Source organism: Sus scrofa, chromosome 5 (genome assembly GCF_000003025.6).
Source record: "Sus scrofa isolate TJ Tabasco breed Duroc chromosome 5, Sscrofa11.1, whole genome shotgun sequence".
Taxonomy (NCBI): domain Eukaryota; kingdom Metazoa; phylum Chordata; class Mammalia; order Artiodactyla; family Suidae; genus Sus; species Sus scrofa.
The window spans coordinates 71,888,499-71,913,275 of record NC_010447.5 but is presented as its reverse complement, the minus strand read 5'-3'; the positions used below and the strand labels follow the sequence as shown (position 1 = coordinate 71,913,275).

Sequence of the window (24,777 nt, the reverse complement as noted above, 5' to 3'; positions counted from 1 at the left end):
ATCTTTTTGCAATAGTAATGTCAAAGGTCACTGATCACAGATCACCTTAACAAATAGAATAATAATGAAAAAGTCTGAAACGCTGTGAAAATTACCAAAATGGGACACAGAGACATAAAATGAGCAAATGCTGTTGGAAAAATGGCACTGACAGACTGGCTTATGGCATAGTTGCCACAAATCTTCAATTTGTAAAAAAAATGCAACGTCTGTTAAGCACCATAAAGCTGAGCACAATAAAATGAGGTATGCCTGTATAGGATTTAAAGCTAAATAGCTCTGGATTAAACTGTTTTTCAGATAGAGTTTTATCTTGGCACTTTACTGCATGACTCTGTGCAAGTTACACAATCGTGGGGAGACTCAGCTGCCTGGTTTTAAAGATGAGAAGATAAAAGCTAACTTCTGGCCGCTGGGGTGAGGATGGATACCATGTGCCTAATGGACCTGGCCCTGAGCCTGGTACCCAGCAGATGCTGATGCGATGATGATGATTTTATGGTTAATGAACAACCCAGAGACACTGGCAGCAAGAAAATATACTTTGAAATGTTGATGAGAATTCACACTCTACTTCCACCATACAGCTATGTAAAATGGAAGAGAAAGTATGTATTTGGAGCAAAAATTAAACCAGGCATTGGAGAGTGGGACCATCTGCTTATCTAAGTACATAAATGGGGGAAGGGGAGTGGGTAGGGAACAGTTTGGATCTTTTGCCTACTTGGATTTCCTCGAAAGTATTTTCTTCTGTCGTAGGAAGGTGTTTTAGTTGAGGTGCCATCATCAAGATGATGTAAAGCCACCTGCGATTTTATTTACAAATAACTAACTAAGATATCTCTAAAGACAGCACTGTTCCCCACTAAACAGATGTCAACCCTTCCATCTTCTATTACCGTTCAAACACATCCAAAAGACGAGCTATCCATACAGATGCCTTGCCCTATGGCAAACAGAAGCTGAGATACTGATAAGTATCAGACTAAGAGCTGAGAAAAGGAGGGAGGATTCCATGTAGGAAGAACACATCTGAGCATAAGAGCATGAAAACACAGGAACATGGGAAATGGAATTTTTACTGGTAGAAAGTCAGTTTACAGTTAAAGTGATAGGAATATTGCAGCAGACATGACAAAAAGAGGTCAAGGATGCCCCTTAAAAGCAACATTAAAATCTAAGGTAAGAAAACAATGCTGTGATTTCTGGATACCAGGGATATAACGATATGCAGAATGGATATGTTTCACTTTATGGAATAACCATGATTCATCTTGCTATACAAGGGCAAATAGAGATGCTACATTATTTTTAAGTATTGAAGTATTAACAACCTATAAATTATGAAGAAAGGAAAATGAAGGTCAGTGTTAAAAGGTTTAAACTCCTGTATCAATCAATAAGAATAAGAAAGTAGGCTTGTACCAAGAACAGTGCAACTTAGAATTCTGGTCCCCAAATCCCTGTCTCAAACTCTTGGAACCAGAAGTATTGAGGAATTTATACTTTTTCGTATTTATAAAAGTTAAAAATGATGCATACAACAAATTATATAAAGCCTCAGTGGGATCAGGGCCAGCACCCTGTACCCAAACATGCTTATATTCCTGCCCTGAAACATACACACATTCATGGTCAAGGAGAGAAATAAAGACTAAAATAAGCATCGATTCGATCAGGTCCGATTTTGTCACCAAATCACTTATGTAAGTGTGTGTGACACACACACACACACACACACACACACACACACACATGTTAAAAAAAAAAAAAAACTTTGGGTTTTCAAAGTTATTTGGGCTTCAGAGTTGATGAACCTGAATTTGGTATGTCTCATTTTTAGGTTAAGTATTAATGGTACTTAGATTAAAACTTTGTTGTTCCTTTTTACCACCTCTAGCATATTTAAATTTTTTTTAAAAAAATTCAACTTTTAAAAACTTAACTTGACATCAAATGTATTCTATTTTTTTAATTTGCTTTTGTCCCTGGAAAATCAATTGTTTTTTTAACCCTACAGGATACACTGATCAAAATCACCGATGTAATAGTCACAATTACTCACACAAGGAATATCTCTTCACAGTGGGATAGGCTACAGTGTTCTCTAGGTTCTCCTGAATGCACAGCTGAAGGCAAGTCAGTCTGAGGAGGGAACTGTCAGACCTTGTCACCTACCTGGTGTGCCCTCTGACGTTTTTATCCCCATTCTACAGCAGTACTGAGCAATCCCATAGTCAGCAATCTTGGCGATGATGGCAGCATTGGGATACAGGGTGAAAAGCAACACGTTGTGGGGCTTCAAGTCACGGTATATAATCATGGCTGAGTGAAGGTATCTGGCGTAAAATGCACAGGAAATCTTACTAAATGTGATTATATTATAATAAATTTAATCCAGATTTTTAAAAATATGTATGCTCATTATGCAAAGCATCAAAAAATTCTGCACTAAGTTGGATTTTCCAAGTTAAGAGATACTGTAGAAGCAAATCAAAACATATAAGTCCAATGTTACAAAGCAACCTTGCGCTTTTAAAACAAACAAATAAATGGACATGTCAATCCTGCTAAGTGATTTAAACTTTAAGGCACAACCACCTCAAACAAAGTATCATTTTTTGGAGATTTTTCTTTAATATACTTTAATAATTAGTTAAAAGGAATTTTGAATTCCTTCAATGATCATGCAAATATTTAAATTGGGCTAAAAATGTAAATACGTTAAATAAGCATTGATAGAATTTTGTTATAACTCCCATTTATTAACTGTTTTGATTTTCTTTGGACCACACATAAGTTTATCTTAGCTTTTAAGATCCCCTCCTTTGATATTTATTTCTTTATGACTAAAATATTTCCAAATTTTTTGGCAAACATTTCCTACTTTTTCCATAGTAATAAATCAAAATGAAAGACTTTTCTAGCTATCAGTACCATACTGTTTGAAGACGTAATTTATTTTAAACCCAACTCTATTATAAATTAACAAAGAACATTGTGGACTGAGAGCTAGAATGAGTTGCCTTGGGAAAGGTGATGTGGGGGATTTTTAAACCTTTCCTTTTAGAAACTGATCCATTCAGTCATCAGCAGCTAGAGTTGGACACTCACTATAGGTAAAGAATAAAAACTAGTTAATATAAAAAACAAAACAAAGTCCTAATCTCAACCAGTTCTTGTCCATGCTGGAAACATGCACCCCAACTACTAAAGTAATTCTATTACTTTCCTTACACACCCACAAAATTCAGCTTTCCCCCCACTCCATTTACCCTGCCCCATGATGTCAAATTTGCCATGGCTCTGCAAGTGATCTCACAACTCTTTCTCTCTCTCTCTCTCTATAGATATAGATATAGATAAAGATATAGATATAGATATAGATATATAGATATAGATATAGATATATATCTACAGCCACACCTGCAGCATATGGAAGTTCCTGGGCTAGGGGTGGAATCAGAGCCACAGCAAAACTGGATTCAAGCTGCATCTGTGACCTATGCCACGGCTTGTAGCAATGCCAGATCTTTAACCCACTGAGCGAGGCCAGGGATCAAACCTGCATCCTCACAGATACTACATCAGGTTCTTAGCCCACTAAACCACAATGGGAACCCTCTCACAACTATATTTTGACCTGCTTGGTCACAGAACTTAGTAGAGGTAAATGTAAATCCTTCGTTTGCAGCTTTTGGCTTGGTTTACACTGCATCAACAAATATTTACTCATTACCTAGTACCAATCACTGCTAGAGGGATTAGGAGCAGAGCGGCAGCAATACCCTGATCTTTCCACTGATTGATGGCCTAGAGTGTATGTATCATTTAGCTGCATCACTAACACAGTGGAAGATTTCATCTCTTCCAGGATGTAGCTAGGACATTTGACATTAGGCCTTTGCCTTTCAGTAGACATATTTTTGGCTGGAAAATAAGATAGATGTACCAATGAAGTTGACCTTAACAATAAGTAATGGGCTGAAAAGAAAAATTTACTAAGGGATTATTGAAAGGCCATTAGCTACTCCTGCCCTGACGAAGAGAAAAGCTGGGAGATTAAGAAGAAAAAAGTTAAAGCCAAGTCATGCATAATTGAAGAGCATCCAAATCCTTCATAATGCACACCTCTTTCAGAATATTTATAGAATACAGACTCTCTCAGAATACTTGCCAAAGGTTAAAAAAAAATTAGTTAAACTTAATTTGAAATAATGTCAATGGGAGGGAAAGATTATCTGGATTAGTTAAAGTGTTCAATTATAGAATTTAATCTTGAAAGTGCAGTTTTAATAGCTTCTAATAGAATAGCAGAATAGCTTTCGAAATATTAGCAAGTGCAGATCTTACCTTACTAAGAATATTTCAGCCATAACCTATCTATTATATGACAATGAGCGTCATTAAATATTTTCTTAATATAAACTGTTCTAATCTCAGCTACTCATTTTAAAATTGTGATTGTCATCAATGTTGCTAAAAAACCTCTTTCTTTATAATTTAAACTTTATCTCTTTTTTGTTTTAATTTAGAAAAAAATTTTATTGCCATACCCACACATATGGAAGTTCCTGGGCCAGAGATTGAATCCAAGCCACAGCTACATACAGCTGTGATCCTTAACCCACTGCACCAGGCCAGGGATCGAACCCGAGCCTCCACAGTGACCCCAGCTGCTGCAGCTGGATTCTTAACCCACTGTGCCACAATGGAAACTCCTAACTTTATTGCATCTTAAAGAGAATAGTTCTAAAAAAGAATGTATTCATTCATCATACATATATATTTGTCATCTGTGAGGACAGTCACTGGGGATATAAAGCCATCTTTGTATCCCTGCTCTTGAGAGGTCACAATCTAGAAGGAGAGGAGAGATAGGTGCTCAAACAAGGTTGCACAAAGTGGTGAGTACCAAGTGCTGGGGAAGCTAGAGGGAGAAAAGCACAGAAGCAAAGATAGAAAGCAAACTCTCCCACTAGACTCTAAGTTTTCAACCCTGGTAAGTGCAATGTAATCTCTATCTTTCACTCTTCACCAGCTGGCACAAAGCCCTGCATAGAGCAAACTCAAAAAACATCTGTCAGCAAGGCCAACTCTTCAATGGCGCAGTCGGGCATCGTGGTGGAGATGGTATGTGAGCAAATTTCATGAAAAGAGAGGAGTAATAAATGCAGACAATTTCATGAAAAGAGAGGAATGATAACTGCAAAGATGGACACAAATGCCCATGAAAAGGTAAGACCTTCACCAAGGTTAGGAGGCAGAGTGAGGGTCGTGGAATGGCAGGAAGCTGGAGGGGAAGGCAGGAGGCGTACATAAAAAGTTCTGATGCCATGCCAAGGAGTAGAGATGTATTCTGTAGATAACTTGGACCTGTCAGTGAATTTCAAGTACAATCAGATTTTCATTTTAGGAGAAATATTTTGATAATTCCCTGGAGATACTAGATTAAGGCAGCAGTAGTAACATAAAAATAAATTAATCAATTAAAAAGATGATGGGCCTGGAGGACAAAGGAGTACATACTCTTGGGGGAAGAAAGGAGTTGGTCTGGATGTGACCACAAGGATCTTTCTTGGCAAATGGGAGCTTCGAGATAAAGAATAGATTCGTGGTGGAAGGAAATGCAGGGAAAGTAAATTCAATTTTGAAAATATTTAGACATAGAAATTTATGGGAAATACAGATGACTCTATCTTCAAGGGTAGTTGAGAATTATACTAAAGAACTCACAGAAGCAGACAATTAGAGACGTAAGCTAACAGCTGACGGCAAGACTGCAAAAGAGAGACTATGTAACTTGAAGAAAGTTCTTACCTGTTCCTCTAAACAGAAACATCATTTAAGGGACTCAGAGGAGTGTAACTTTATTGTCTCTTTCTACCTCTGTAGTTACAGCCCTATGTTAAAATATATTTGGGAAGACAAACCTTAATGCTACTTTTTCAAAACACACTTACTGCTGGTAGGAAATTGATAGCCTCTTGTGACACAAGATCCAAAACGCTGACCTGGCATTATGCTGAGAACAAATCAGGCAAATGACAGGAAAATATGCTGAGATTTCATTTACTTTATCAGAAGCTGCTGGATTCGATATTTTAAGAAAGGACTCTAGAACCAGATTAAGTTATTTTAGAGATGACGTCTTTCAAACAGGGATGAATTTTCCAAAAATCAATTCTTAATTTTATAAATGAGCTCTTTGGTTGTTATGTGGAATATTTAGGGAAACACTAGGAGCTGGAGTTAGTTAAATTAAGGAAAGTGACTGACAAGCTTTAAAATACATGAGACATAAATTGCACTTTATCTAGATTAATTTAATACAAGGTTCCCCCTGCTGTTCAAAAGTAGATATAGCAAGCGAGATCTAAATCTGCTTTCCTGTTTCATTTTAGTTATCTGTATGTTTTTCAATAGCTTCTGGATTCTTTTAGGAAAGGAAATCTACTTATATGATAGTTATACTATCAATATTATAACTACTGATGATAATTACCTTCACATTATCAATAGTTATATCCTATATCAACAGTTTGGTTTTAACTGTTTGTGAGCAGCGTTTGTTTCCCTTACCCTCCACTCCACTATATTTCTGGACACTGCCTGAAGAAAACAGACGTTAATTAAGAAAGGAGGAGAAGGAAATTTGCATCACTTTGTGGCTCCTCTGCACCAGGCACTCTTTCCTTCCTCCCTCCTCTCTGCCTCTCTCCCAAGTGCCAACATGTATTACTGAGGATGCGCTATTCGCAGTGCTAGGGTTCAACGGTGAACTAGACAAAAAGTCCCTCCTACTGTGGCACTTAGATTCTGGTGGCAAAGACAGACAATAAACAAACCTCTTAAATGAAAACATAAAGCGTACCACATCAGTGATAAGTGCGACAGGTGCCAGAGGGACATCCTCTCTGAGAAGAAACCTGAATGAAATGAGAAGCGAGCCAAAAGGGTATCTGGGGGTCAGACATTCTAGCCAAGAGAAGAGCTGGCATAAAGCCTCTAGAGCACATTCAAGAAACATCAGGGAGGCGAGTGGCGGGGCACAGTGACCAGAGTGTGTTAGGAGAGGGTTGGTAACAGCAGAAGATGTGACCTGACTTCCACTCTGGCTGCCATGTGAAGAGGAGGCCACACGGGGCAAAGGTGAAAGCAGGAGAGATGACAGTGGCTTCGATTCTGCTGGGAGGAGAGAAGTTTCGAGAAGGAGCTGCATTAAGACATATGTTGACAGCAGAGCTAAAAATATTTGCTGAAGGATTAGGTGTGGATGTAAGAGAAAGGAGGGACTGGAGGAGGACTCCAAGATGACACAACTGGGTGCCGGGAGATGGAAAGCAGTGGGAAATCAAGAATTTAACGTGGAATGTCTTCCGTCATTACACCAGTCCTCGAAATGCTATGCATTACGTATTAGCCACAGTTTACCAACCCCCAAAAACAGAGTTCGAGAATACAAAATCAGAGGTAACTAAGGTGAAGGGCAGTGATTTATCCCAGTCCCTCTGTATCCAAAGACCATGGCCTTTCCACTCCAAGGGGCGGCCTCTCCAAGGCTGTCTAGGTGCCGCCTGGCTGGGTGTGCCACTGAGAAGCACTACAGACTTGCAGGACACCCCGACTCCAATCACTCTAGTCCCCTTCAGAGATAGAGCCTAATCTTCCTTATTAGGATTACCCGTGATAACTGACACCTTCCTTGATACTCTGAACCTCATCCATAGTTTTTAGGTAAGGGAGGCCAAATCAGGATTAACACAGGCTCTGGAGCAGGACTCCTGGGTTCAGACTCTACTTCTGCTTGTGATAAGGTCTGCATGCTCTTCCCACTCTTATTTTATGAAATTACAAAATCTGATCAGGGAAATGGCAGTTGTATACCCAAAGAGTTTGTGAAATACCACCAGGACACAATGGTACTGGGAAGCACTGTTCTCAAGGCCTGAGAGTAAGTGTGGGTTCACACTCACCATGCGCTGAATAGAAAATAGCACGACTGGAGTTCCCATTTTGGCTCAGCAAGTTAAGAGTCTGACATAGTGACCTTGAGGATGCAAGTTCGATCCCTGGCCTCACTCAGTGGGTTAAGGATCCAGCATTGCCACAAGCTTCAGCATAGGTTAAGAGGCAGCCAGATCCAGCATTGCTGTGGCTGTGTGGTAGGCTGCAGATGCAGCTCCTATTCGACCCCTAGCCCAGGAGCCTCCATATGCTGCAGGCACAGCCACAGAAGAAAACAAGAAAATGAAAACAGCGTGACCTTAATCAATTACCTCAAGCCATCGGCCACGTGGAGCGCGATCCTGTGCTGCAGTGTTCTGGTGAGACTGGCTTTGTCTTGCTGAAGCAGGCGATCCAGTGAACCCTTGGAGGCGAGTTCCATCACCAACATCCGAGGACGAATCCCAGCCGCCAGCAAAGATATTAAGCTGGGGTGATGGAGGTGGCAAAGTACCACCAGCTCCTGCAAAGCCAAAAAATTTTTAATAGACCACCAGCTCTCCCCACCCCATCCAAGTGTCTCCTTAAGTCCATCAACACCTTGAGCACAGTTTTCTTTGGGTGACTGCATCACAGCAAATGTTCTGTATCTTCTTTGAGTTTTCTGTACTTCCCACATTTTCAGAAATGAACCACTGGTTTTCCCCCTATATTCTGAATTAAAACTTTAAGTTCTCTTTTTCTATTTGCTCTGCTTTATCAGAGCGTTTACTGCTGCAGCAGTACACACACCGTGGATATGTCAGTCTCACCTACCGAATCCTCAGCCACAGGATCCTTCTCAGGCCAGCATCCTGAGCAGCCACTACTGATCGACTGCACTTAGAGCGTGAGGGACACCCTACCTGTCACCTCTGGTTTAACGACTAGAAAGATTTACAAAGGGCAATGTCTAAGTCTCCAGAAATATATGATATCACCCCTGTCCCCTGAAAACTCTCCAGTGACCTCCCATTAATTTTAGATGAAAATCCCATGCACTTATGTGGCCTTCATGTAAATGATCTTACATGAAGATCTGGCCTTAGCCCATCTCTCAAACCTCATCTCCTTTCTCTCTCCTCCCCATTCACCACCCTTCTGCCACCCTGCTGTTCATTCAGTGCCCAGCACAGCACACACCCAGCCCCTCTGGAGACAGATGGGCTCCAGGAAAGACATTTACAACCAGCCACCTGTTCATGCTTCAAGAGAGAAGTAACAACAGGAGCAAGGTAAATAACTGGGAATTGTCTTCTGTGGAGATTTTAAACAATGGTAATGGCAGGGGCAGAGAGGAGCTAGGTCCTTCTCGGGCAAGTCACATATTTCCTATCTACAGGGTCAGGGAGACCTGAATGCCATATGTGCAGAAAGACCCCTCTGAAACGGAAAGGGAGGGGATGCCAGGATGTAATAACTCCTGCTAACCTGCCCAAAACCCTTTGCTCTGGAACCCACCTTGGCCAAAAGATGCGCATGTATTTCAGGGAGGACCCTGGGTCAGTCCAGTGTAAGGAATAAAACAAGATAATCGGACAAAGGAAAACAAAGACCTGGAAAAACTGTCCTATGTAAGTGAGTTAAATCACCTCTCTGGCAGGCGCGGGGGGGGGGGGGGACACCAGCGCCCACACTCTTCTTTTGGGTGTGTATTACTGCTTTGCTTCTGCCTTAGATAAATAGACTATTCTCTGGGTGCTCTCCTACATGTTGTACTGTGTTTCAAACAAACTGTGTACCCGTTTTTGCTTCCTTGAAACATTCTTGCTTTCAACAGGGTGGCAAGAATCAGAGCAATTCTGTTTTTCGACTCTAGCTGGTCTAGTGACTAGGATTCCTGGTTTTTATCCAGGCTGCCCAGGTTCAATTTCAGAGCAGAGAATATCTTGCTTCAAAAGCCATTACTCACTGCTGTCTCTCCAAAATCCTTTGCCTAGCCATAGGGTCTTTGCCCTTGCTGATCCCTCTGCCGAGAACATAGCTGAAGGCTTTTTGCCATTCAGACCTCAGCCCAAATATTCTGACTTCAGAGTGACCTGCCCTGGGCCACCTTTCCGAAGGGAAGCAATCCTCAGTGCAACAATCTCTCTCTAATCCAAGAAATTGGCTGGAACAGATTCTCCATCCTGATTCCTTGCCCGCATCACGTGAGACTTCACAAGCTGTTCTATGATAATGTTATTTTTGAATTCCACATACGTGTTATTTCTATACATTTCACTCTACTCTGAAACTGTACTTCATTGATATTTATAGCTTATGTGATATGAAATTGATTCATGTTTTTAACTAGGGTCTCTGCAGAAGCTCTGTTTCTTAACAACCACCTTCAAAGATGGTGAGTATGAGTGCCAACTGCATTTATCAGGAAACTGAAGTGCGGAGAATTCTGCAAGCCGAAGAAGAAAGGCGCAGTGCCCTGAGAGGGGATTTTTTTTCCCCCCCAAGAACAGGCACTTCAGACTACAATCACACTTTCTTTGTAGATAAAAATCTTTTTTTCTTCTATATCTGATTAGCTCAGTTGGCTAAAACTGAGAACAAGTCAAGTTAGCTCTATTTTTTTTCAGAGGCACAGAGAGAAGCCTAATCCAAATTTCTTATCCTCAAAAACCAGCTCACTGATTGCAAAGAGAAAGCAGCTAGAGAGTGCAATAGATCGGCCCCAATTCATGACCACAGGGAGAATGACCCTCAAAAATGCAGCACTGAACACTGAAGTCTTTTCTTTTTCTTTCTTTCCTTTTTTTTTTTTTTAAAGGAAAAAGCATATTGCATACACTCTGTTTCTATTTCTTCTACCATTTCTTTGGTTCACTTAGGTGGGTCACTAATCAGTCCCACACACATTTTTAGTGTTGTGATTTCCAACAAGGGTTCCCTGAGCACATTACATAAAATCTGAAACTTATGTCAAAGATTAATATTAAGACTTAAAATCAGTTTATAAAACAAACCGCCTACAGAGAGAAACAGACTGTGCCCAGATTTGGTTGGAAAAATTGCAAAATATTATATACAAAATATTTATTAGCTAATTCCTGGAGCTACAGTGTAACTTTTGATACTAATTGTCAAAATTACTCCAGGATATTTTATACGTACATGAAATTATTTTCACTATTCAGAGTAATGTATTGAAACTGCATTTTTTTATTTATGTAAGTTAACTGGACTTGGGCACAACGTATTTTTAATAAATCAAGAAAAAAATAAAAATGAATAAATTCAAAAAAAAGATTGAGTTCTGGTGTGAGGTTGCAGAATTAACATTGGATTTTATCTCTCCTCTTACCCTGTCTCTCTCACTCATCCCTACTGTCAGGAAAGACTCAGGAAAAAAAAGAAAAAAGATCCTCATCAGTATTCAAAACAAGACGGGGAACTAGAGTGACCACTCCTAGTTATGTATTCAACACCCATCAGCTTTCTTTCTTCCTGAGAGTACCCTGACTTTTGCTAAGGTATCCAACCCTCACCCAAGCAGCGAAGGAACTGACTCCAATCCCAGCTTCTGGGAATAACACCTACCTCGTTACCATACTGATAGTTCAGTAACACAGGCCTAAGCCAATAAGCAACAGTGTGGCCTTGAACATAACTGCTTTCTGAGAAAAGAACACTTGACTTAACTGAGACCAAGACAGGTTTTTAAATGGACTACTGTTGTATGGATTTTTGGTTCCTTTGAATTATGAAAACCAAAAGAGGTACCTTTTTTTCTTCTGTGCTTGTGATATGCAGCCAGGAATAAAAACTGTGTTTTTCAACAGGAAAAACAAACCTTTTTCACTCCATAAAGAAATGACAATAGTGGGATTTCATAACTAAAGTTAACTTTGGGGGAAAATGGTTATCATTTTGCATTTTCACAAATGCAAGCAAAACAGGAGTTGCAGGAGATTAACAATATACGATTTAATACAAGAACATTATTGCATTTCTCACCTGTCGTAACAGTCTAAGTGACGTATGTTTATTAAAAATCTTCACAGCCACTTCTTCTCCTTCATAGGTTGCTCGATAAACAGATCCAAAACTCCCATCACCTTTTGAAAAGAACGAACGAACCACTTAGGTTAATCTGTGTAAGCAGAAAAACACTAAAAAGTGTATCTTTTGTAATTACATCTGTTTTGAGGAGAAATCTGACCCACTAGTTTTATTGAATCAAGGCTCCTCAAATGCTTCCTCTTCCTTCTTCTACTCCAGGAACTAAGAGGTCCCTAAAGATCTTGTGTCTCGCCTTCCTGCCTTCCATTCACACCCTCCCCACTCAATGACCTCATTCACTCTGTAACTTCATCTGTCTCTATGTGTAGACAATTTATGTAGAGAATTTTCACATTTCATTTACAGCCACAGGCTACTTCCTGAACACTGCCTCATAGGTATAGTCTTTGTTGGAGATGTCTACTGGCCTGCTTCTCCAAATCTCAACTGCATTCCATCAAAAGCCACAGGCGTCATCTTTTCTCCAAACTACTTTTTATCCGACCTTCCACACATCTGGTAAAAACAAAACTCTTTTTGACTCTGGAGTCAAAACCAAAAAATTACCTTATGCTGCAAAAGATAACATGAGGCATGCCCAGCCCCAGAGCTAACCAGCTCCACTTCACTGTCCCCCTCATGCTCCCATCTGCCTTTCCATTTCCGCTACCAGTGTACCCACACGGGGCCTCCAGGCTTACTGCCTAGTCGGTGGAGGCCTCGTGAGTTCATTACTTTCAACTCAACATTGCGATTGTGTCACTCTCTTGCTCAAAAACAAATTATTCTGCATTGTCTCAAATGAAATACAAAATCAAGTTCATATTCACATCGTGGCCCTGAATTCCTTTTGTGGTTCTCCTCCAGTTCTACTTCCCATTTTCTAGGCTCTAGGCCAGTAGTTCTTCCCCCATACTTAGCTGCACACAGAACCTCTGAGGAGCTTTGTAAAAACACTAATGTCTGAGGGAGTTCCCACTGTGGTTAAGAACCCAACTAGTATCCCTCGCTCAGAGGGTTAAGGATCCAGTGTTGCCTCAAGCTGCAGCACAGGTTGCAGATGCGGCTTGGATCCTATGTTGCTATGGCTGTGGTATAGGCCTGCAGCTCCAAATGGACCCCTAGTCTGGGAATTTCCATATGATGCAGATGTGGCCTTAAAAAGAAAAAAAAATACGACAGGAGTTTCCATCATGGCTCAGTGCAAACGAATCTGACTAGTATCCATGAGGATACAGGTTCAAACCCTGGCTTTGCTCAGTGGGTTAAGGATCCGGCATTGCCATGAGCTATGGTATAGGTCACAGATCGGCTCAGATCTGGCATTGCTGTGGCTGTGGCATAGGCCAGTGGCTACAGCTCCAATCTGACCCCTAGCCTGGGAACCTCCATGTGCCATGGGTGCAGCCCTAAAAAGCCAAAAAAAAAAAAAAAAATACTAACGTCTGAATCCACCCTCAAATATTCTGACCTAATTAATCCCAAGAGGTACTGGTCATTGGGACTTATTTTTCTTTTAGCTTTGCTGGTGATAACAATAAACAACCACGGTGGAGAACAACTGATCTAGACAAACTAAAATTGCCACAATTTCTTAAACAGGTTTGCATCTTTCAGCCTTCATTCCCATGTAATGCCATGTCTTCAAAGTTCTGCTCCTCCAACATCTCAACCTCTGAGGTGTGTATCAAGTCTACAAATTATGCATTGTACAAATTGAGAAACCAAGGCCTGAGAAACAAACCATGATCAACCCAATGGACTAGTCCTCTTCACTGACATATAGTATATCCTTTGTATAGTACTTATGGGTCTTCTATAGAGCCTTGTGATATAGACACTAGACTGATATAGATGAATGAACTCAGAAAAATCTACAAGGAATATAACAACAATGCTAAAACTTGTTATTTGACTTGTTATATGACTTGTTATATGACTGAATCAGTTTGCTCTATAGCAAGAATTAACGTGACACTGCAAATCAACTATACTTCAATAATTTTTTTAAAAACAAAAAAAATTAATGAGCAGAGAAAAGAAGTACACTCTAGAGAAAGATATACACAAAACTCAGGTGAGAGTAGTAGAGATTTCTAATTTTTTAAAGCCCTATTTCATAATCACTGCCCTATTAAAATGGAGTGTGGGATGTCATATCCTTCAGGTAACTAAGAGCAAAAATAAGGTTAAAGACTGCTTATTGTATATTTGTGACACAAAGATGCCCAAAAAATTGAAGAAACCTTTCTAAACCTCAATAAGTAACACCAGTGAAGTATGTTTCTTTGAGGGAAAATAGCCTCTTAAAGAGAAAATGTGCCCCATAACCCTTCAGATAGACACACAAAACCCCATACATGTATATATTAAAAACATTCGGTTGATCCTTGAACAACAAGGGTTATGAGTGCAGAAGCCCCAAGTGCAGTGGAAAACCTTCATACTGCTGTCTCTGCCTCAAAAAACAAAGATTGAACTGATAAATGCCTCACCCAAGGGCAGGAAGTTGAAATAGTTTGGACAGAATCAGAACTCAAACCCTCGTTCTTTTGATTCTACACAGTGTAATCTCTAAGCGAACACAAACTTTTCCCCATGTGTAATTAACATAAAGATCTGTAAAATAAAAATACAAGTACCGTATCCATTGAAAAAAATCCACAGAGAAGCAAACCTATGGATTCAAACCTGTGTTGTTCAAGGATTAAAGGTATTCACAGAACAACTCTATCAATACCCACAAATCTATTAATATGTGTCATATTAGTCACTGCCTAATAGTAACTGCTCTGTGGGAAGAAAAGGGTTACCTGAATGCTGAAAATTCACTCAGGCCCTACAAGGAGAATGAAGGAGGGGGAGATGACTGACTTCCCTTGGATCTACTCAGCATAAGGACATTGGGAAGTCTCTGATTGTAAAATGCTTTTAGACGGATATATCTGATTTATTCAGATCAGTGGTTCTCAATCAGGATGATGCTGCTCCCTGCCCCCACCCTCCACCACCAACAACGTTTTGAGACATTTTTGATTCTCACCTGGGACTGGGCTGAGAAGATACTACTGACATCTAGTGGGCAGAGGCCAAGGATGCTGTTAAATATTGTGCGCAATGCACAGGACACCCCTGTTCCCCCCCGCAACGAAGAATTATCCAGTCCCAGATAGCAAGACTGCAGAGGCTGAGAAACCCTGATCTAGACCGCTATTTGTAAATATACATAGAATGTATGGGTTAATGGAAAATGGGGCTAGAGAATGGGGAGTACCCACATAAACATTTTCCTATCCGCATAATTAATGGATTATGAAACACAAGTGCTTTCAAGGTGGTCAAAAGGCACACGTTTCCGGTTCTAAGGTACATAAGTACTAGGGATGTAAGTACAACATAATAACTATGGTTACAAATAGATGCAGACTATTGCCTTTGGAATGGATTAGCAAGGAAATCCTGCTGTGTAGCACTGGGAACTATGTCTAGTCGCTTATGATGGAGCATGATAATGCGAGAAAAAAGAAAGTATACGTGTATGTGTAACTGGGTCACCATGTTGTACAGTAGAAAACTGACAGAACACTGTAAACCAGCTATAATGGAAAAAAAATCAGTATATAAAAAAATAAAATATATATGAAAGTGAGAGTGGATCCTATGAGTTCTCATCACAAGCAAAAAAAAAAAAAATACTGTTCTCTTTTTCTTCTTATTTTTTAAAAAAATCTATATGCAATGATGTTACTTAAAGTTACTGTGGTAATCACTTCACCATACATGTAAATCAAGTCATTATACTTTAAACTTGGACAGTGGTATATGTCAATTACACCTCAATGAAACTAGGGAAAAAACAAAGGTGCTTCAAAAATGACCTTTGTGAATATTTCTACGTAACATTGCTCCAAACATGTCCATTAATCTGAAACACGTCTCAATGCAGGGAAAAGGTATATTTTGGAGAGCTGTATCTGATGGCTTGAGACTCCTTCAAAGAAAGACTATAGTATGTCTGGTACTTGCTTGTATCTTTTAATTTACAAGTCAAGTACGGTGTTGGTTAAGATCGAATATTCCGTGTTGTCAATTCAGCATTTTGCGTTAACCTACTATTACTAACATTTTCACTCTTAGAGTTCTAAGGCATTTAAAGTCATTCTAAATTTCCCGATAGATGTCAAGAATGAAGGTACAAAGGAGTTTATTTACCTCTACCTGTCATATCCCAAATTTTAGATGTTGTTAATATTATTACTATCCGGACACATATTTTAGACAGTCTTCCTGTGGAATTTTAATTAAAGTGAAATGCATATACACATAACAAGTATTCCACTAAGTAAAATCAGAATGGTCTTCAAATACTTTACATGAAATTAACTCAATACTCTCCATAGCTCCCAAGGGCTCTCGGGAATATTTAGAACCTGAATACATCACTAATATAATGCTTCTGAATTTTTAATCCCAACTTTTTAAATGACTATTTTAGTGAGAAGTTATGACTGCCATACTGAGAAACAAAATTGCTACCATGACTACATAGAGGTGTTATCCGTTACTTATTCTGTCTTTCTGCAACTGAAAAATGGCTGCATTACTCAACTGAAAAGTTCCTGCCTGCTCCCCCATCACTGACAAAGCAAATGCAAGGATATTTCATCATATGTGTGGTTCTATGGCGGTCCCACCCTCATCTCACATCCAGGCTACAGAGATATATGCAAAGCAAATTCCAGGTTTGTAATATGATATTACTTTAAAATATATTATTCTATAAGAAAAGCATTACAGAAAATATTGAAGTCACTAAAATATATGACAATATAATTTTATTTGAATATTTTCTAGATTATAAATTAAAAATATATCCTAATTTTTATTCTTAAATCAACAAAAATTGTTACCTAAGAGAAACTCGGGAGCTTGTTCAAATTTCAGTTCATCACTATTCAACATAATATTTCTAGGCAGGTCAGCCAAAGTCAAGTCAGGGGCAATCTGAGATATTGGAATAGTGAGCCTTGGTTGATCTGGATTTACTAGAAGGTCTCCTGAGAAGTACATAAAACATGTTTTTTATTTATTTTTTTAATTTATTTATTTTTTTATTCTGAAATTTTATTTTTATTTTTTACAGAATAAAATACATAATTTAAACACAATTACATTCACACAGAATATTATATCACGGATCTTAAGAAACAGATTAAGTGACTCCCTCTGGAGAAGTGGAATGGAAAATATGCTGAGACAAATAGGAAATTTATTCTATACTTTATCCCATTTTGTATGGCTTTCATCCGTACTATTATTATCTATTACATTTCAATTTTTCTTTAAAAATTAGCATTATATTAAAATTGTTATATTATGCAACTAAAATTTATAAAGAAAGACTTATATACCATTAAATATTTTATATAGTATAATATAAAGAATAATTTAACTGGTAAGAATAACAAAAATAATATACCCTCTGAAAATAAGTAAAATATAAAATGCAAAAACTGGTTAAAAAACAGTGTAACTATATAAATATGTCCTCAAAATTTGTTACATCTTATTGGTTCTTCAATATAGGCATTACACCATTCTAGGTGATGTGATAAACAAGACATTAAAGACCTTACATTGTACCATGGAGAGAAATGGTTATTAATAATACAATTGTAGAATTGTATTATTTAATTGTACAGTTGCATTATTTAATTATAATTATCATAAATTCTTTGATGGAGAGGAAATCAGAATCAGATGTAAGAAGACTTCAGCATTCCAAGAATGATGTCAAATGACCCCCTTCATGGTGCATTATGCACTTATTTACTATGAAATATATTTCCTCTCCAGAGATTCCTTGTTTGTGTATCAGTTGTATTTTTGGTTTGCAGTTATTCTGAAGTTTTGATATAAGCGTCTTTATGTATATGAGATTGTTTTAAGTTGTTGTTCTCTTAATTGCAAGTTCATCTCCAGTGTCCTGCATTTGTACCCACCTCTTCTCATGATTTCTGATTTTGGTGGTATAATTGTGCGTGGATGATTTCATGTCTTTACTGTACCTTTACTGGTGAGCCTTGTCATCTGTGGTATTTTTGTTTCTGATTGCGGCCTTTTCTTTTCTGCCTAGAGAAGCTCCTTTAGTATTTGTTGTAAGGCTGGTAAGGCTGGTTTAGTGTTGCTGAATTCTCTCAGCTTTTGCTTATCTGTGAAGGTTTTGATTTCTCCTTCAAATCTGAATGAGAGCCTTGTTTTTTCCTTTCATCACGTTGAGTATATCATGCCCCTCCCTTCTGGCCTGCAGAGTTTCTGCTGAAAAACCTGCCATAACCTTATTGGGGTTCCCTTGTATGTTACTTGTTTCTTTTCCCTAGCTGCTTTCAAGATTTTCTCTTTGTCTTTAATTTTGGTCAGTTTGATGAATATGTGTCTCAGTGTATTCCTCCTTGGGTTTATTTTATATGGTACTCGTTGTGCTTCCTGGATTCGAGTGAGTGGTTCCTTTCCCATGTTAGGGAAACTTTCAGCTATTATCTCTTGGAGTATTTTTTCTGTCCCCTTCTCTCTCTCTTCTCCTTCTGGCACCCCTATAATACAGATGTTGGTGCATTTAACGTTGTCCCAGAGTTCCCTGAGACTCTCTTCAATTGTTTTCAATCTTTTTTCTCTTTTCTGTTCTGCCTCCGTAATTTCCACTAACCTGTCCTCCACCTTGCTTATTCGTTCTTCTGTCTCCTGTATTCTGCTGTTAGCTGCTTCTAGTGAATTTTTAATTTCAGTGATTGTATTTTGCATCTCTTCTTGTTTAAGTTTTATGTCTTGTATCTCTTTGCTCAGTGTTTCCTGTAAGTTATCCATCTTTGCCTCCAGTTTATTTCCAATGTCTTGCATCATCTTTAGCATCAACAATCTAGTCTTTTTCCTGGAGGCTAAGAATCTCCTCATTGCTTAGCTGTTTTTCTGAGGTTTTTCCTTTCTCCATCATCTGAGTTATAGTTCTCTGTCTTTTCATTTTTATAGGTTTTTGGTGTGGTGACCTTTTTACAGATAATAGAGTTGTAGCCTCTCTTACTTCTGGTGTCTGCCCCCCTTGTGGCTGAAGTCAGTATGGGGGCTTGCTGTAGGCTTCCTGATGGGAGGGGCTGATACCTGCCTCCTGGTAGGTGGAGCTGATTCTAATGCCTCTAGTGGGTGGGGCTTAGTCTCTGGGTGGGATTAGAGGCAGCTGTGTACCCGAGGGGTCTTTAGGTAGCCTGATGGCTGGGGCTGTGATCCCACCTGGATTGTTGTTTGCTCTGGGGCTTCTCAGGCTAACTAACGGGTGGGGCCAGATTTTCCCAAAATGGCCCCCTCCAGAGAAAGCCAGCTGCTGAATATTCCCGAGAGCTTTGCCTTCAATGTCCTTCCCTCACAACAAGCCACATTCACCCCTGTTTTCTCAGGATGTGCTCCAAGAACTGCAGTCAGGTTTGACCCAGATTCCTATGGAGACCTCGCTCTGCCCTGGGACCCAGTGCACATGAAAGTCCTTGTGCGCCTTTTAAGAATGGGGTCTCTGTTTCCCCCAGTCCTGTGGAGCTCCTGCACACAAGCCCCACTGGCCTTCAATGCCAGATGCTCCAGGGGCTCTTTCTCCCAGTGCCAGATCCCCACACGTGAGGGTTTGATGTGGGGCTCAGAACTCTCACTCCTATAGGTGAGTCTTGTGAACCAGTTAGTTTTCAGTCTGTGGAGCTTCCCACCCGGGAGGTATGGGGTTGTTTATATCACGAAATTGCCCCTCCTACCTCTTGATGTGGCCTCCTCTTTTTCTTCTGGAGTAAAAACATGTTTTTTTAAAGACAAACTTCTAAAGTTGCACATAAATTTGTCCTTTAAATTTACAGAAATAACCACATATTTTCTATGTCTTCTAATCAGTCTTTTAAGTTTTCTTACCAGAAAATTTGAGAAAGTTTTAAAAGTTGAATTTAGTATCTACTTGGAATTTTAAAAACTCATTCCCAGGTTAACTCATTAGAAATGAGAATTCAGAACTGCCTTAGACTCTTGTTACAGGCCTAGGAAATGACCTATTCTTTGCTTGCACCACATTCACAGAGCACTTATATCATCGACATGTTGCTGAGTTACTTCCTGTATCATCTATTTTAAATCCTCATATCAATTCTATGACATACATTTGGTTAGTATTCTCATTTCACAGATGACATTATTCCGCATAATAGCCAATATTGTTACACTTGAATCAACACTTTTCGGAACCTAGAATACAAGATCTTAGTGGCAATAAACATAGTCTATTTTTTTGAACTGTCCAACAACTGAATGCAGTTTTTTCTCTAACTGATCCCATATGGATATGGATAATTTTTACATTTATTACAAAACTCACTTCATAGATAACTGAAAGGGTCACCTACAAATACATGGAAGTTACATCGACACATACCTCCTTCTGCTTTCTTCATCAAGTCGTCAAGTAAGATTTTTTGATGCTCTTCACCATCATTAAAACTATATAATGCCCATTTCTTCAACAGAGTTTCTCCTTCACCACAAATATCAATCTCCAGTAACCCCGGAAACCACTCTTCCATGAGAGAATCAATGTGGTCCACAACTTGGCCCAAAAGAATACAGCCTACGTAATCAAAAGAAGACCTCATCAACACCCCAGCTGAGCCCTGTCTGGCTGCAAAACTGGAAGGAGGAACTAGAAAAAAATTTTTTTTCTTTTTAAGTTTAGATTTCCTTAGTGGTACAATTCAAAGTTTTGAATGACTGCCCTTACCTTTTCGACAAGAAGGAACTGTAATTTTTAAGAAACTCTCAGGGTGATTGTCTAAGACTTCAGATCCTACCAGGCAATAAGCTTCAGGAGACCAATTCAAGTAGATGCCTTGTCGCCAATACATTCTGTTTGGGCGAAGTGCTCGTTCTGAAAGAAGTTTAAAGGGACTCAAATAGAGGCTTTATTAGCTGCTCTATACATTAAAGGGGAAAGAAAATCACAGCACAAACCACAAGGGACAGTAATAGAGTTACATTTATTTTGTTTTGTTTTGTTTTGTTTTGTCTTTTTGTCTTCATAGGGCCACACTCACAGCATATGGAGGTTCCCAGGCTAGGGGTCGAATCAGAGCTGTAGCTGCTGGCCTATGCCAGAGCCACAGCCATGCCAGATCCGAGCCGCATCTGTGACCTACACCACAGCTCATGGCAACTGGATCCTCAACCCACTGAGAGAGGCCAGGGATTGAACCTGAAACCTCATGGTTCCTAGTTGGATTAGTTTCCACTGCGCCACAACGGGAACTCCTGTTTGTTTTTTTTTAATAGCAATTCTAACTTAGATTGCTATCCCTATCAGCAATGGAATGTTTTTAATGATTCTGCTTACTATTCATTTATTCAACAAGTTCAACAAGTGCCAATAGAGTTACAATTGTTTTGAAAGAAAGTTTTGGAAACATTAAGTCCTCATCCATAACTATTAAATATTTTATCCTCGATTTTGCAACGAAATAAGAAAAATGACCAAGTAGATAACCTAAGACAAATTTCACATTCATGGTGTTACATAGCTTAATATGTATAACAGATGAAGAAAGAAAATCATAAATACCTTCTCATAACTTTTAGAAAGAGGTAGGTGGTCATGCTAAAACCAACACTTTCACCTGATATAATCACCTATATGTTGATTAACTGCAAGCAAAAGGTTATTTCATAATACAGTACTACCTCCATAAAGCTGAACCTTTTTTTTTATAGCCACACCCACAGCATAAGGAAGTTCCCGAGTCAGGAACTGAATCCAAGCCACAGCTGTGACCTATGCCATAGCTCAGCAATGCTGGATCCTTAACCCACTGCACTGGGCTGGGGATCGAACCTGCACCTCCACAGCAAACCAAGCCACCACAGTCAGGAACTTAACCCACTGTGCCACATCAGGGACTCCCATAAAGGTGATTTTTAATCACAAAAAAAAATACATCCTTTCCCTTTGGAGCACTAAGCTCTCTCTTCCAGGAGGAAGAGGTAGCATCATAAACACCCATTTTTATTCTTTTTTGTAAACCCCTCAAGGATTATGGAGCAGAGTAGAGGTTATAGTCTCTACTCTTGAGTTAGCTGTCTGAATGGTCAGGATGTATTAATCTAACAAATAAAACTCCCTGACTCTGCAATTTCTAGTTTTTCCTTGTGCGTGTGTGTGTGTGTGTGTGTGTGTAGGTGGGTGGGTGTGTCTAAATTAATAACTAAGTAATTTCACTTTTTAAAATTGCTGCTTCTGGGAGTTCCCGTCGTGGCGCAGCGGTTAACGAATCCGACTAGGAACCATGAGGTTGCGGGTTCGGTCCCTGCTCTTGTTCAGTGGGTTAACAATCCGGCGTTGCCGTGAGCTGTGGTGTAGGTCGCAGAGGCGGCTCGGATCCTGCGTTGCTGTGGCTCTGGCATAGGCCGGTGGCTACAGCTCCGATTAGACCCCTAGCCTGGGAACCTCCATGTGCCACGGGAGCGCAGAAATAGCAAAAGGAAATAGCACCCAAGAAATAGCAAAAAGACAAAAAAAATAAATAAATAAAAATAAAAATAAAATTGCTGCTTCTAGCCTGCTTTGGCTTAGAAAACAAGATATTTATACTCATTTTAAATGTGTCTAAAATAAACACATGGGCCTTGAGGGCTACCCGAGGGATTGTCTTCTTAAGAAATGGCACAAACTTGTAAGTGTGCATATTTTTGTACTGCCCCCCTCCTGGGTCTTATGAGCTTATTTTCTGATTTTCAGCTGCCTTCCTATAAGCTCTAGGAAAATGACATATTAGTTTTAACATCCTTTTCTCCTAACTTCTCCAAATATTAAGTCTTCATGAAATACATACCTCTTCCTGAAAGCATGTAGGGTGAAATTTCAAGTAATCGATTGATTAATCTTGACCAAAAGCCCATTGGAAAATAAGGCATTTCATAGAGTCGAATGATAATTTCAGAGTTCTCACAGTGAGGAAGCTCTATCACAGGCCTGTGGTCAGACAAGCTAAAAAGAAAAGGACGCCATCATTGCACAGCTTGATCAAACACCCAACCACACTGACCAAAGTGCTTTATGACTTGCAATCAATGAATGGAAGATAAATATTCTAAGCAATTGTATTTTTTTATAATGTTCTTTTGCTACATGTTCTTCCTACTTCAAAATTCAATGGTTATTTAATCAATTCAAATGCATGCTCAGATGTAGTTAGATGCATGAGATTTTTTCAGAATCCTATTTACACTATAAATAAATCATTACAGTTGTGCATTAAACAAGCAAAAGGATTATATAAAACTTAGGAAAAAAAATGTATGTCCTAGAAAAAAGTGTATATCTATTTTTAGAATTAGTCACCATCCATCAATCAACGCAATTTGCACTTTTCAATGTCTTATTACTTTATAACATTTCCCAGGTGCTTATAATGCAGTAAGAAGAATTTCTACACTACAAGGCTAGAACTTAGGCCTCTGTCATGTTGCCCTTCTCCTATGAAAATTCAAAGCCACAAATTATTTTAAGACTGTTGAAAACTCATTATCTCCCCAGAATCTGCTTACTATAATACCTCTTTCAATACCATGTAAGGAGACACAGACACACACAAGAAATAATCTCCACTATTAAGATTTCTTAAATAAGTTAAGCAGTGCCAAACCAAACTGTAATTATATACATAAAAATCAGTCATTTACTGTATCTTTAAAATGTCAAATACAGTGTCTTCATTAAAAGAAAATGTTATTCTTCTGTGCAAAGTTTACATAAGAAGAAAAAATATGTTTATCATAGACCAAAGTTACTTTGACAACAAAACAATGTAAGTATATGGTAATTTCCACAGGGTAATTAAATTTTTAAGTTTTGGCTTACCTGCTTGGAACCAGCAAATATTCTTCTCCTGTTGGCAAGGCAATCTGGAATTTTTCTAGAAGTTTAAAGTACTGTGACATGTAGTTCTTCGGAAATCTCTTTTTCTTTGAAAGAAATTTTTCCACATCTCTACGGGAAATAATTCCCTTAGGATATTTTGGACAGCCTTCCACTTTCACTGTCAAAATCTGAAAGATTTAAACTTATCCATAATCACTAGAATTATTTTTCTGGAAAGTTTTGAATTTAAAGCATTTCCTTTGTTTAGTAAAAATGATTAAAAAATAATTTTAATGTTGTCAAGTACAACACAGGACCTAATTTCTCTAGCTAGCAGCCATGTAACCTAGAAGCCAGTGGGGCATTCACTCCCCTCCCCCACTACACACACACACACACACACACACGTATTAAATTAAGAAAGTCAATTCAGATCAGAAATTATGGCGGTCCTCTGAAACCAAGCCTTCCCCAGCTCCAAATAATACATCAATCCAGTATCCCACAGTCTTATCACAGTCTCATCAATAATATACCCCTAGTGAAATTATCTTGCAGACTGTGTTTTTAGTACACATTTGAATAGAAATTGTTACTGTACATTCATATAACAGAAGATGGTTTCCATCAATGGGAAGAGAAGCAGCTTAGCACGGTTCAGTGCTTCTCAAAGTAACCACTGACTGTCACTGGCCTCCACTCAGTCTGGATCCATAGGTCTGGGATGAAGCTAGAGAAGACGCTTTTTAAACATGAAACTCTGATGACTCTAATGTGGAGACCATACTTTGATCATCATCATAGCAATTAAGAACACGAGTTCAGGAGTTCCCATGTCGCTCAGCGGGCTAAGGATCCAGCACTGT

The 24,777-nt window shown here is 39.0% G+C and overlaps 1 protein-coding gene across 1 annotated transcript in view; it reads right to left on the bottom strand.

Moving 5' to 3' along the window:
* The window catches only part of LRRK2 (leucine rich repeat kinase 2), a 145,492-nt gene that overhangs the window by 32,553 nt on the left and 88,162 nt on the right, over window positions 1–24,777 (bottom strand). The window contains 8 exon segments of the mRNA NM_001113437.2: window positions 2,179–2,339; window positions 8,280–8,470; window positions 11,938–12,038; window positions 16,893–17,039; window positions 20,441–20,632; window positions 20,783–20,929; window positions 22,884–23,038; window positions 23,912–24,099. Coding sequence (NP_001106908.2) covers window positions 2,179–2,339; window positions 8,280–8,470; window positions 11,938–12,038; window positions 16,893–17,039; window positions 20,441–20,632; window positions 20,783–20,929; window positions 22,884–23,038; window positions 23,912–24,099 — 1,282 coding nt within the window.